The sequence below is a fragment of the Bufo bufo genome, chromosome 1 (genome assembly GCF_905171765.1).
Source record: "Bufo bufo chromosome 1, aBufBuf1.1, whole genome shotgun sequence".
Taxonomy (NCBI): Eukaryota; Metazoa; Chordata; class Amphibia; order Anura; family Bufonidae; genus Bufo; species Bufo bufo.
Window position 1 is genome coordinate 21127452 of NC_053389.1, and position 14614 is coordinate 21142065.

Sequence of the window (14614 nt, forward strand, 5' to 3'; positions counted from 1 at the left end):
AACAGGCAATGTATATAGTTATTTTTCCTTATATGTGACGCTACTAGGGCCGCTATCTTTTTGCCTGGTATATGCGCATAAATATAGTTATCCCTCACATAGTTCTCTTTCTGTTTTTCTGCCATTAATAGCTGCTCATCTTCCAGTTTTGAAGCTTTCTCTAACCATACCTCATAGTTACTTTCTGTAGGATTTTTAATGTAATTATCCTCATACTTTTCCGCCTCTTGTTGCAATTTAATTATTTCTTCCCTTATTCTTTTCTTATATATTGCCGTGTACTTTATAAAGATCCCTCTCATATAGGCCTTCGCAGCCTCCCAAACTATATTAACTGATGCTGTATCATCATTCATCTCAAAAAATTCCCCTATCTCTTTTGAAATCTTATCGTGTATCCCCATTTTGTTTATCCACCCTATGTTTATGTGCATCCTCATTGGGTTTTTCTTTTGTGTTTTTGTATTTATGATAATAGGGTTATGATCCGAAATCCCGCGTTGACCGTATTTAACCCCTGCAATTTCCAATACATTGCTATTATTTGTGAAAACTAAATCAATTTGTGATAAACTCCTGTGTGTCTTTAAAAAGCATGAGTATTTTTTTAATTTAGGATGTAATACCCTCCAAACATCTATCCAACCCATTTCTTCCGTAATACTTTTTAATTTAGAACCCGTGCAAACATTTTGAACCTTACCAATCCTACATCTATCTATTTTGCTGTCCATAATATTATTAAAATCCCCCGTAACTAGAAATGGTTTTTCTCCTACCGTAAGCAAAAAATCATACATTTTTAGAAGGACTTCAATTTTAAAAGGTGGTGGTATATATACATTGGCTATTATACACGGTCTTCCTTCCAGCAAACAATCAATCAAAACATATCGGCCCTCCTGATCTTTAACTGTTTCCCTTATTTTGATATCAATATCCCGGTGTATCAATACACTCACGCCTCTTGCATATGATGAATAAACTGAGTGAAAGGCGTGCTGTATCCATGGTCTAGACAACCCCTTTATCGTTTCACTTGTGAAGTGCATCTCCTGTAATATTCCAAGAGACTATTCTCATAAGAACCTATATAATTATTCATTTATTCCTCTGACGTAGCAAGATTCCCGAAAGGGGAGGAGAGAAGCAGGGAGGGAAAAGAGAAAGAAGAAGAAGGTGAAAAAATAAAATAAAAAAAACGCACCCCATACAGCAAATATCCTCCCTCATTCCCTCCTAAATGAGCCAGGTTAACTTCTCCTGGTTCTCTCTCTTAGCATTTCCCCCTCCCCGCCAACCCCCAGCCCGATTATCCCTCAACTCCTTATATTTTCTTTAATCCAACTTTGTACCGCATCTGATTTATCAAACATCCAATTTTTATTTTCCCATTCGATCCTAAGTTTAGCTGGAAACATCATCGAGTATTTGACATTGTTTGAACGCAAAAAAATTTCACCTCCATAAAACAAACTCTTTCCTTCATCGTCTCTTTTGCATAATCCGGAAATATCATTACTCTTGCGTCCAAATATTCTAATTTCCCTTTTTTCCTTGATCTATGCATTATCTCCTCTTTATCCCTTATGGATAGCAAACTAAAGAGTATGGGTCTCGATCTCGTTCCAGGTACCGGAGGCTTAGATGGTATCCTATACGCCCGTTCCACAAAATTTTTCATAATCTGAGATGTGCCGGCCCAACTGGTCCATGAGCCATGATTGTAAAAAGGCACATAAATCTTGCCCCTCCACTCCTTCAGGGATTCCGAGACATCTCAGATTATACCTTCTAGTCCTATTTTCCAACTCCAGTACTCTATTTTTTAATTCCCTATTTTCCTCTTTTAGGGAGTTTTTTTCTTTAACCATTGTCTGCAGGAGGTCCTCAGAGTCAGACGTCCTTTTCTCAATTTCTTTCAGCCTTTCTTTATATTTTTGGACATCAGCTCTGAGGAGTCCCGCAGATTCCCTAATGTTCCCAGTCTGGAGAGAGAGATCCTGAATTGCCAAATTGCTTTTTTTTATTTCTTGAAATATATCCTGCAAGCTAGGAGCCTGCGCCTCCTCTGTTACGGCAATTCCTTCCAACGCTCTCCCCTGTTTGTTAACACTCTCCCCAGACTGGAAACTTGCCTCTAGTGTTTTCAAACCAGAACTTCCCTCTATAATAGACTCTCCCTCTTGTACTAGAGACCCATACTCTTTTTTTCTTTTTTGACGGACTAATCTGTCCTCGCATATTAGTCAGGAGCAACTGCTTTGATTTTTCTGTTTTTTTGGTTATTGGGGAAATTGAAGTATTAAGCTCCACCTGTACCCTGCCCTTTTTCCCAGCTCCCGGTCTAGCCATCTCCAAACTTTCCCACTACCTGCCCCCCACGCCCCTCCTCCACCCTCCCTGCCTAACAATCTATAATGTCACTTACTAAATCCAATAACAAAGGAGCCTCAACTTAACTTACAGGCCCTTTAAGCAACAATCCATCCGACAATTTTCCTTACTTATGTATTTTGTTACCTCTACTAGTTCATATAACCATAATCCTGCCAATTTTCATCCTCCTACCTATACACATACAATTAGTTCATGACCGAACTACATCGTTATTCAGCTAACAGCGAAAGGAGGGAAGAAAATACCAATGGCGGACTCTGGTTAGCAAACATTTGTTAAAGAGTTAATTTGTGTCATCCATGGCAGCTGTATAGGTAATCAGTTCTATTAGACAGCCGCTTCATGCCGGATTATTCCCAAAAAATATAAAATAATAAAAAAGTCTCAATTAATAATGCAATATAACATAACTAATTAATAAATAAATAAAATAAATCATGATTATGGTGATCACAGTCTCCGATAGTTAATACCATAACGTAGGGATCCGTAGCAGGCACTCAGTTAGTTAAGTTAGTTGGATTAGTTCATATTTTCAGTTCTTTCAAGCCGTTTCCTGCATAACGGTGTATATCGATTAACAGATCTCACTCATTGTAACAAGCTCACGTTCCGCATTCCGTTTATTTTCTCAGTCTTGTCCTGCAGTTTAGTTGTCGTCTAAAAGATCTTCCTTTTTTTGGCGCAGAATTATTTCTCAAACTGGGTCCAGCATTGAGGGTCATCTATAACGCAAGCTATGTGGTTAATCAAGTAATGTTGACCCACCAGTATCTAGCTTGCTCTTACAAGCCCCAGAATAGATGCCAGGCTAATACATCCTCCCAGCCTAAGGCCACAATATTGTTTTTTCACCCACAAACCGTGGTCAGCGGCATTTCTCCTCCTCTACCATGTTCCAAACTTCCTTTCTAGATGCAAGCTACCAAGGGGGGGAGAAGACACCACCTGAAACCCACATATAAACTTTTAGGTCCAGTTATCGTGACCCCTTAGACCCCCCTCAGCCTACACAACATTACTGTAACAACCTGTATATCGGCTCATTTGTTAACAGAGTTCCAGACAGAGTTCCAGGCGAAAAAAGAGGGACATCTGTGCCCCTCACCTCATCACCGAGGAGGGAAGGAGGAGGGAGGGTACTCACACACCGTCGAGACTGTCTCCCCAATTCTGGTCTAACTTGGGCTTTCGGCTCCCCTCAGCTACCATCTAGCCGAGGAGCCCACTTTGTATTCACTTCAGGCTTAGGGGAGCAAAACAGCCCAGCGGCGGAGTGGCAGGCAGCGGGACATCAGCAGGCAACAGGACATCAGCAGACAGCGGGAAGCAGCATCACAGGGCAGCGGAGGACAACGTACAGCAGAGCGGTGGCTGGAGCGGCATCACAATATTTTACACATTCTTAAATTGGTTGTCAAGGGGTGGTCAGTATATCTCAGCACAGACATTTTGAAATGTCTGTGCTGAGATCGCAGCTGCATGCTAATCGTAAGTGAGAGCAATGCCCCCTATAGAGAAGGCAGGAAGCAGCAATGCTAATGATCATGTGATCGCTGGGGTCGGGAGTCTTATGAGACCCAGATCAGCTGTGCTGTTTTCTCCCCATAACTGAAAAAAAAAAAAAATAATGTTAATAATCCCCCTAAAGTCTTGTATGACCTTATAGGGGTAAAAAGGGTAAAATTAAAAATAAATAAATAAATATAAAACAAAAAAATACATATTATATAAAAAAATATATAAAAATAGATGTTGTGGTGCGGTATCCCATGTCGCACCACAACATCTAGCCCCACCCCCCAGCAACCATAACCCATACATTCTATATATCAAAATTAGGGGAAAGGGGGCATAAGAAAAAAAATTAAAATTTAATTTTACAATGTGCTATTAACAAAAAATAACAATGAAATAAAAAAAAATAACAATTGAATTTTTTATTTATTTATTTTTCTTTTAATTTTCCTGGTTGTAAGAAATAAAATAATTTAAGAAATTGAATAAAAAATACTAAAATAAACAGGACATAAAAACAAAGCCCCAAATGGAAAAAAAGTTCTGTTTTTCAAAATTTATGTACTAAAAAAACATGAGCCCAGTCTGCAACTGGTTAAAATATGTCCACTCAGTGGGACCTATGGAGAAATCTTTAATGGTCCCTGTGGTTCATAGGCTCATCTTCACCGGACTACCGGTTCACGTCTCTTAATTTCTGCATGTACAGGCTCACGTGTGCCCTTGCAGCCAATGACTGGCTTCAGTGGTGATATCTTCCTAAGTGGCCCATGACCCAGCAGTGATGTTTTGCTTGGGAACAGGTCACTACTGAGGTCAATCGTTGGCTGCAGTGGTGCACGCGACCCTGTCCATGTTGACAGATGGTGACTGGAAGTCCAGTGAAAAGAGCAAGGGAGGTGAAACCAAGTGCAGGGACCAGGTTTCTCCACAGGTTCTCTTAGGAAGGTTTATCTAGCGAGACGTGAGATACTGTATCTCATGCATGACCACATATAATTCTTTCACAGGGGCCCTTTGTCTATGTCTGCTCTGATGGTCAGTTACAATATAGGAATCTGGATTGCATCGGCTGAAGAAACCAAGACTATTAGCACATGGTAACTGCTTCCCTAAATAACGTCTGGTAGATGCATCTCAAGATGGAAATTCACCCGCGGCATTACACAATGATTTCCTCCTTACTGACTAATTACTTCCCTTATAAAGCCTGTCTTTAGTCTAACGATCATACTTGCTGGATTCGGGTGCGACCATCATGAGGTACTGTATACTTTTACTATATACAACTCCATAATACAATGCATCAGTCCTATACAAAACTATATAAAACATACAGCAAAACTCCATACAAATGGACCTGGATACATGGGCTGGATCAGCCATGGTCCTGCAGGAAGCTACACTTAACAAGGGATCACCATGACTCAGATTATACCAACAGACCAACTCTGCTACATCTTGGATGGTCCGTATGTCATGAATATATTGTGTAAATAGGATTGCAACTTTTTTTTCCTTACAGAAAACTGAATTGAAATAACCAATGAATCCAAATATAACTCGAACTCTGAGACAATGAAGTCCCCTTTTGAATGCCTGATACTAACCTTTTGCTTATTCGTCCTTCCAGGTAACAACCGTATAATTTACATCTTGTTAATATTTTTATCTCCTTATTACAGTGTAGTAAAACCATAGCATAACTTATTATAATGAGGGCATATTGTATGATCGCTTTAAGACACATTCTAGATACATTATATTATGTATGTTGTATTATATCCCAGAGCTGAAATCAAAATTCTAAGGTTTGATCGGGAAATGTTTAGCTAGGTTTTGTCCACCCAGACTCAGCTCAGCTCCTAGGGCTACATGCACACGACCATTCAGTTTTTTCCGACCATTCCGCAACAAACGGAAGCCGCCCGTGTGCCTTTCGCAATTTGCGGAACGGAACGGGAGGCCCATTGTAGAAAGGCCTATTCTTGTCCGCAAAAAATGTATTTTTTTTTGCGGGGCCACGGAACGGAGCAACGGATGCGGACAGCGCACAGAGTGGACTTTGATCGGACTTTGATCGGAAGTGGACTTTGATCGGAAGTGGACTTTGATCGGAATTTCAGGAAAAATTTGAATCGCTGCTGAGCCAGATTTTCTTATGCTTTGTGGTAACGAATCAATTTTCCCTGAAATGGCGGTAAAAATAAATAAAAAACTTTACGTCATCCATTTGAGTGCAAAGAGGCTGCCGCGGCCATCTTGCTTAAAGATCTTGTTCACGGTCTTGTGCGCGGTGAAGTATTACGTCACCACGCCGGCCGACGTGATAAAGTCATCACGCGCCGCACAAGATTTCGCTCTGGATCTTCAAGCAAGATGGGCGCCGCGGCCTGTTCGTGAGATGATAATGGATGCTAATTGCAATGTATTTTTTTAATTGGATCTCAGCGATGAACGCGACATCTGAGGGCTTCAATGGGGGAAGGGCGGCCCATGTCATTGTACCCACTATTTACAAAGAAATTACTTAGTCACAAAGCTAATTTTTTTTTAAAATTCGGCAAAGCAGCCTAATCGAATTTTAGGCCTCTTTCAGACGGCGAGATTTCCGCGCGGGTACGATGCGTGAGGTGCACCCGCAATGAATCCGGACCCATTCATTTCTATGGGGCTGTGCACACGAGCGGTGATTTTCACGCATCACTTGTGCGTTGCATGAAAATCGCAGCATGCTGTATATTGTGCGTTTTTCACGCAACGCAGGCCCCATGGAAGTGAATGGGGCTGCGTGAAAATCACAAGCATCCGCAAGCAAGCGCGGATGCGGTGCGATTTTCACGCACGGTCGCTAGGAGACGATCGGGATGGAGATCCGGTCATTATTATTTTCCCTTATAACATGGTTATAAGGGAAAATAATAGCATTCTTAATACAGAATGCATAGTACAATAGCACTGGAGGGGTTAAAAAATAAAATAAAATAATATAACTCACCTTAATCTACTTGATCGCGCAGCTCGGCTTCTCTTCTGTCTTCATCTTTGCTGTGCTCAGGAAAAGGACCTGTGATGACGTCACTGCGCTCATCACATGGTCCGTCACATGATCTATCACCATGGTGATGGACCATGTGATGAGCGCAGTGATGTCATCAATGGTCCTTTACCCAGGTCCTGAAGAAAGAAGAAAGAAGAGAAGCCGGGCTGCGCGATCAAGTGGATTAAGGTGAGTTATATTATTTTTTATTTTTTTTTAACCCCTCCAGCGCTATTGTACTATGCATTCTGTATAGTATATACCATGTTATAAGGGAAAATAATACAATCTACACAACACCAAACCCATCTGTGATGAAGTTCGGGTTTGGTTACCAAACATGCCGATTTTTCTCACGCGCGTGCAAAACACATTACAATGTTTTGCACTCGCGCTGAAAAATCGTGCATGTTCCCGCAACGCACCCGCATCTTTTTCTGCAACGCCCGTGTGAAACCAGCCTTAGAGAACTTCTCTCATCTCTAGCATTGACCTCTGCACTACTCAATACACTTCTCAAATTATGCTGAACATGCAGTGAATATAGACAGAACTCAGCTTCTACAGAATTATGAATGCAGCTCTGGATGACAATGGCCTAAAATAGAACCCCCCAACGCAGTGTTTAATAATGTTAAAAGTTATGCCAGATCTATAGTATAACATATTATATAAATCACCAATAAACCCGACTTTTCTGTTTTTCTAGTAAGTTATATATTTTGTACTAATTTGCTTTCCATTTACGGATTTATTTTTTAGGTCACTTTGCAGCATTAAGACAAACTAACTGGACCTTTACATTACCAGAATCCATAGAAGCCCCAATAAATTCCACTGTGGAGATTCCTTGCACCTTCACCGCCCCCGATGTCCCTGGACAGTACGACCTGACATGGTATAAATATGGGAGCATCACACATGTGGAGGTTTATAGCAGTGATAACCAGAGTCGAGTCCACCCGGATTATATCCATCGCACCTTCCACGTAGGTAACGGAACAAACTGCTCGCTGACAATCACAGACGTGATAGAGACGGCGTGGTACTTCCCAGCCATAAGGAATGACTCTTTTAACATAAGCAGTGAGCAGAAGCCAGTCAAGATTAATGTTACAGGTAAGTTATTGATTTAAAGGGGTTGTCCCACAATAGGTATTCTACATTTTTCAAAACAGCACCTGGATCTACCTTAAAAAGAAATTGCATGCAAATTGAAATTTAGTATAGCCCCTGATTCACTCAATAGAAATATATCTGTATAGTGTCACCCTCTATTTGTTATCTTTTACTAATTTATCTGTCCACTTCATTGAGGTGGTCGCACATGCTCATTTAAATCCTTCAACTGTGGCAAAAAGTACATGCCCCCTGAGCTTGAAAAAAAATTGAGGAATGCAACTGGAGCGATGAATGGGGAGATCTCTGGATCCATGTGAGGTACAGGGCTGGTTCTAGCTCAATTTCATGTCCTATATGATTTCTGATTTTCATTTTTCACTCAAATTAGAAGATAACCTTTTTAAGCACATCTATTCTCATATTTTGGCATATACTGTACATAATATTCTATGGTGTATGGTGCATGGAGTGTTTGAGGCCCCACAGCAGGAACTGGTCCTCATTAGGGATGAGCGGACCCGTGGATGTTCGGGTTCGCCGGGTTCGGCCGAACTTCGGGCAAATGTTTGGGTTCGGGACCCGAACTTGACTCGAACCCGAACCCGAACACTATTGAAGTCAATGGGGACCGGGACTTTGTTGCACTAAAATAGCTGTAAAATAATCGTAGTAAGGGCTAGAGGGCTGCAAAAAGAAGCAAAATGGGGGTAAGAATAGAGAAATGAATTAAAATAACATAGAATATTAAAAAAATGTAAAAATAATAATCTTGAACTAGGAGGCAGAGGTCAAAGTGGAGTATGAGGTTTAGGGGGCGGTGGACCTGGCAGTGTAGGTGGAAGAGGAGGAGGTAGCCAACACTGTTTTTTTTTTTTTTTTTATAAATTTGGGCAGACCCCAAAACATTGGGAAATAGAAAAGAGAATGCAAAGAGAAAGTGAGCTGGAGTCTAACAATGGCTGGGTGTGGCCGGTATACTTGTCTGTTTCGCACAAGGTACGGACAAGTCCTGAGGGATCCATGCCTGGTTCATTTTAATGAACGTGAGCTTGTCCACATTGGCTGTGGACAGGCGGCTGTGCTTGTCTATGATTACCCCCCACCCCCCAACACACATTCGGACAATACACTAGATTATTAGCGCAACCTGCGCTAAATTGTGTGCAATTGTTTGGCCGCTGGTGACAGCGACATTACCTGCGCTACATCTCCAGTATAACGTTTGCGCATCCTAAATATCTGATATTCAGTCAAATTTTTTCCCCGCTGGTGACAGCGACATTACCTGCTCTATATCTCCTGTATAACGTTTGCACATAATAAATATCAGTGACATTCAGTGTTATTTATTTGCGCATACACTTACAAAATCTGCGCTAATATACGTGTGACATAATTGCAAGCATATATACCATTTAATAAGCTCAAGGCGAGTAAGGGACGGGGAAGTGGCCGTGATACTGATGGTGCACGCAGAGGCCGTGGCCCTGGGCGCGGTGAAACTGTGCTTGCTGCCAGAGCACAAGAAACACACTCATCCACGATACCTAGCTTCATGTCCCAGTTTGCAGGGAGGTGCAGGACACCACTCTTGAAGTCACACCAGTGCGACCAGGTGGTCGGTTGGATTGCAGCAGATAATGCTTCCAGTCGGTTAAGCACCACCCTGTCTTCCACAAAGTCCAGTCTCAGTAACCAAGAGTCTGGTCAACAGAATCCTCACACTGATCCTCCTTCCTCCCACCAAGGAGAGTATTGGTAAACAATTGATCCCACACTCGGATATTCCGAGGACCTTTTTTCACCACCATTCCTTGATTTGGGCCTCTCGCTAAGCCCGCTTGAAGAGGGACATGAAGAGATCTTGTGCACTGATTCCCAAACTCTTGAGCATCCACATTCAGAAGAAAATGACGGTGGGGAAAGGCAATTAGTGTTTCGCAAGGTGGATGATGATGATGAGACACAGTTGCTAATAAGTCAACGGCAATTAGTGTCTGAAGAGGTTGATGATGAGGATGAGACACAGTTGTCAATAAGTGAGGTTCTTGTAGGTCAACAAGTCAGGAGGATGACCAGAGTGAGGAAGTGGAAGAGGTGGTGCTGGACGATAAAAATACTGAATCAACCTGAGAAGGTGGCAAGCCAAGCGAGGACAGCAGTACAGAGGGGGAGAGATCTACAGCACCGCAACAGGCTGGAAGAGGCAGTGGGGTGGCAAAAGGGAGAAGTCGGGCCACACCAAACAGGCCTGCAACTGTTCCCCGGAGCACCCCCTTGCGGCAATCTCCCTTGCCAAGGGGTAGGTGTTCCACAGTCTGGCGGACGATAAAATGCGGACGATAAAATAATTGTCATTTGCAACCTGTGCCGTACCAAAATGAGTAGGGGCGTGAACACTAGCAACCTCACCACCACCAGCATGATCCGCCACATTGCATCAAAGCACCCTAATAGGTGGGCCGAACACCTGGGTCCACAATCAGTGTCTGCGGATCACACCACTGCCTCCTCTTTCTCTGTGTTACGTGCTGGCCAATCCCCTGTCCAAGATGCAGGCCCGGGTGCCTCCCGCCCTGCACCTGGACCTTCACAAGCACCATCAGCTAGTACATCCACTTCTGTGTCCCAGAGTACAGATGTCCATACCCCAGGCCTTTGAACGAAAGCGCAAATACCCAGCCACCCACCCAAAGGCCATAGCACTAAATGCGCACCTTTTGCAAATTGCTGGCCCTGGAAATCTTGCCATTTAGGCTTGTGGGCACTGAGGCTTTCCGCAGCCTTTTGGCGGCGGCAGTCCCTCGTTACTCAGTCCCCAACTGCCACTATTTTTCCCGGTGTGCCGTCCCTGCTTTACACCAGCATGTGTCCCGTAACATTACGCGCAGTTTTTGAGAAGGTCCAATTAACGACTGACACATGGACAAGTGCTTTTGGCCAGGGAAGCTACATTTCCCTGATGATACACTGGGTGAATGTTGTGGAGGCCGGGAGTGAGTCGTACCCTGGGATGGCACACCAAGGATTGCCGGCCCTACTTCCATCAGGATTTCTGCCACCACCTACATTAGTGGCTGAAACCCCCCCTTCTCCTCCTCCACAACCTCCTCCACTTCCACCTCTGTATTCTGATCTTGCAGCACCAGTCAGACATCAGTCAGTAGCTGGAAGCAGCGTAGCATTGTAGGGGGGAAGCGGCAACAGGCCGTTCTAAAACAAATTTGCTTAGGTGACAAACAGCACACCGCCGCAGAGCTGTGGCAGCGTAAATGGGACCAGACTGAGCTGTGGCTCTCGCCACTCAACCTACAACTAGGCATGATTGTGTGTGATAATGGCCATTACTTGGTGGCGGCTTTGGAGCTCGGCAAGCTCACATACATCCCATGCCTAGCCCACGTGTTCAAATTAGTGGTTCAGCGGTTTCTCAAAACCAACCCCAATTTGCCTGAGCTTCTGGTGAAGGTGTGCCGCGTGTGTGCCCATTTCCGAAAGTCATCTACAGCTTCTGCCGGTCTGGCAACGCTGCAGCAGCGCTTGCAATTGCCAGCTCACCGACTGATGTGCGACGTGAGCACGCCCTGGAACTCCACGTTCTATATGTTGGTCAGGCTTTGTGAGCAACAGAGGTCAGCTGCAACATTGTCGTCGCCTTTCCAGTCAGCTTCCGCTCTTCACAAGCATCGAGTGGGCATGGATGTCTGATCTCTGTGAGGTTTTACACAACTTTGAGGAATCAACACAGATGGTGAGCGGCGATGCCGCTATTATCAGCTTAACTATACCACTTCTGTATCTATTGAAATGCTCGCTGCTCACAATGAAGGTGGACGCTTTGCATGTGGAAGAGGTGGAAATGGGGGAAAACAGTACACAGGGTGATAGCCAGACCACCCTCAGTTCGTCTTCTCAGCTCGAATTGGATGATGAGGAGGAGGAGGAGCAGGAGACGGTTGCCTCCGCTACAGAGGGTAGTACCCATAGCAGGTTTATTCCATCTGTTCAGCGTGGATGGACCGAAGAGGAAGAAGAGAATGAGGAGATTGAGAGTCATCCTCCTGATGAGGACAGCAAAGTATTGTCTATTGGGAATCTGACACACATGGCTGACTTTATGTTAGGCTGCCTTTCCCGTGACCCTTGCATTATACGCATTTTGGCCAACACGGATTACTGGGTGTTCACCCTTATCGACCCCCGCTACAAAGAGAACTTCTCATCTCTCATTCCTCTGGTGGAGAGGACGAGCAAAATGGTGCAATGCCAGAATTGCTCCAAAAATTTACAGCTTACAACGCTGGCGGCAGAGTAGTTCCTTGGGCAACTGAGGAGGGGAGACAAGGGGAACACACTGCAGTTCCAACAGAGGCAGGGCAACACTATCCAAGGCCCGGGACAGTTTTATGACACCCCGCCAGCACCCTCACCCTGATGCGCGGCCTAGTGTAACAAGGAGGGAAACGTTTTTGAAGATGGTGAAGGAGTATGTAGCAGACCGTGTCAGCGTCCTCAGTGATCCAGTTGTGCCTTACAACAAGCTGGACACATTTCATGAACTGGCGGTCTACGCCTCAGAGATGCTGGCCTACCCTGCCGCCAGCGTTTTGTCAGAGCGGGTATTTAGTGCTGCTGGGGGCATAATAACTGATAAGCGTATCCGGCTGTCAACTGAAAATGCTGACAGGTCGACTCTTATCAAAATGAACAAGGCCTGGATTTCCCCTGACTTCTCTACTCCACCAGAGGAAAGCAGTTGAACATAAAGGCACTTTAAGTGTGGCTTTTATGGTGTATTGAATACACAGTTTTCCCATGCACCCCTTCCACCACAAAAAAGGTGGTTCAATCTTCCTTTTCTCGTCCTCCTCCTCCATCATATCAACATGCTTATTAAGCTGCCCTCTCTCCTAATGTTTTAGAGGGTCAGCTCAGCAGCAGACCCTCACTCCTAATGTTTTAGATGGTCAGATCAGAAGCAGGCCCTGGCCCATAATGGTTTAGAGGGTCAGCTCAGCAGCAGACCATAACTCCTAATGTTTTAGATGGTCAGATCAGCAGCAGGCCCTCGACCCTAATAATTTAAAGGGTCAGCTTAGCAGCAGACCCTCACCCCTAATGTTTTAGAGGGTCACCAGCAGGCCCTCGCCCATAATGTTTTAGATGGTCAGCTCAGCAGCAGACCCTCACCCCTAATGTTTTAGATGGTCAGATCAGAAGCAGGCCCTGGCCCCTAATGTTTTAGAGGGTCAGCAGCAGACCCTCACCCCTAATGTTTTAGAGGGTCACCAGCAGGCCCTCGCCCATAATGTTTTAGAGGGTCAGCTCAGCAGCAGACCCTCACCCCTAATGTTTTAGATGGTCAGATCAGCAGCAGGCCCTTGCTCCTAATGTTTTTGAGGGTCACCAGCAGACCTTCAATCATAATTTTTCAAGGGTGTGTATTATGTCCTCCTTTATGTGTAACAAAGGGTGTATTGTAGCGCCGGTTCCTTGTAATTTTTGGCAGCCCTTTCACTTAGTGCATAGGCTTTATGAGTGTAGGAGTCCCACTAACTGAACAGTTGTACCACAATGTGAATGAGGCCCTCCTTTATGTGATATACAGGTTGTATCGGAGTGCCTCTTCCTTGTAATTTTTGGCAGCACTTGCACTTTATATACAAGTAAATATACAGGAAAGAATGTTTTCTAACAATTTATCCTCTAAAATCAATGTTATCTTTGGTTTTGTGTGTATTATTGTCAGTCTATAAAAGTGGCGTACTACTCGGACAACATTGTTCCCAGCAGCGACCTGGGAGTCCAAGATACATCCAGACATCCTCCCCATGCTGTTCCCGAACTATTTCAGTGGTGTTTCCATCAATTTCTGACCTTTTCCTATGAACCAGACTCTTCAGAGCAGGGGGTGCCTGGTTTAATGCTCGGGTTCTGCCATTGACTTCCATTGTGCTCGGGTGCGCTACAAAGCACCCGAGCACTATGGTGCTCGATCAACATTAATCACCACCACCAAGTAGTATAAAGTAGTATAAATATAGTAGTATAAAGTAGTATAAGTAGTATAAATTCAACTCACCCAACCAAATTGGCCTAATGGCATATAGAGGTACGTATATGTATAGTTTATGTAGTTTATGACAAAATTATTTAGATATGCTCTGCAGTACTGTATATGGTGGCATTCAGGGGCATCACAAGTAACCATAGAGCCAGATAGCAAAACCTGAAGTGGGGGGCAACTCCACTACAACCAACTTTAGAAGCAGGTTCAAGTTTAATTTGATTATTTTGGTCTCTCTTATGCACTGAGATAACACACACAGTGATATCACAATAAGGGGATAATGCATACAGTAATGTCACAAGACAGTGACATTTCTCAAATTGATTAGTTTTGAGTAGGGATGAGCGGACCCGAACTGTATAGTTCGGGTTCGTACCGAATTTTGGGGTGTCCGTGACACGGACCCGAACCCGAACATTTTCGTAAAAGTCCGGGTTCGGGTTCGGTGTTCGGCGCTTTCTTGG

General features: G+C 44.0%; 1 protein-coding gene across 1 annotated transcript in view; it reads left to right on the top strand.

The window, feature by feature from the left end:
- Positions 1-5154: 5154 nt before the first annotated feature.
- Positions 5155-14614, top strand: part of LOC120992239 (sialic acid-binding Ig-like lectin 12) — a 48351-nt gene continuing 38891 nt past the window's right edge. The window contains exons 1-3 of the mRNA XM_040421097.1: positions 5155-5181; positions 5444-5551; positions 7721-8077. Of these exons, the coding sequence (XP_040277031.1) occupies positions 5497-5551; positions 7721-8077 (412 nt within the window). The 5' untranslated portion in view covers positions 5155-5181; positions 5444-5496. The remainder of the gene's footprint in view (positions 5182-5443; positions 5552-7720; positions 8078-14614) is intronic.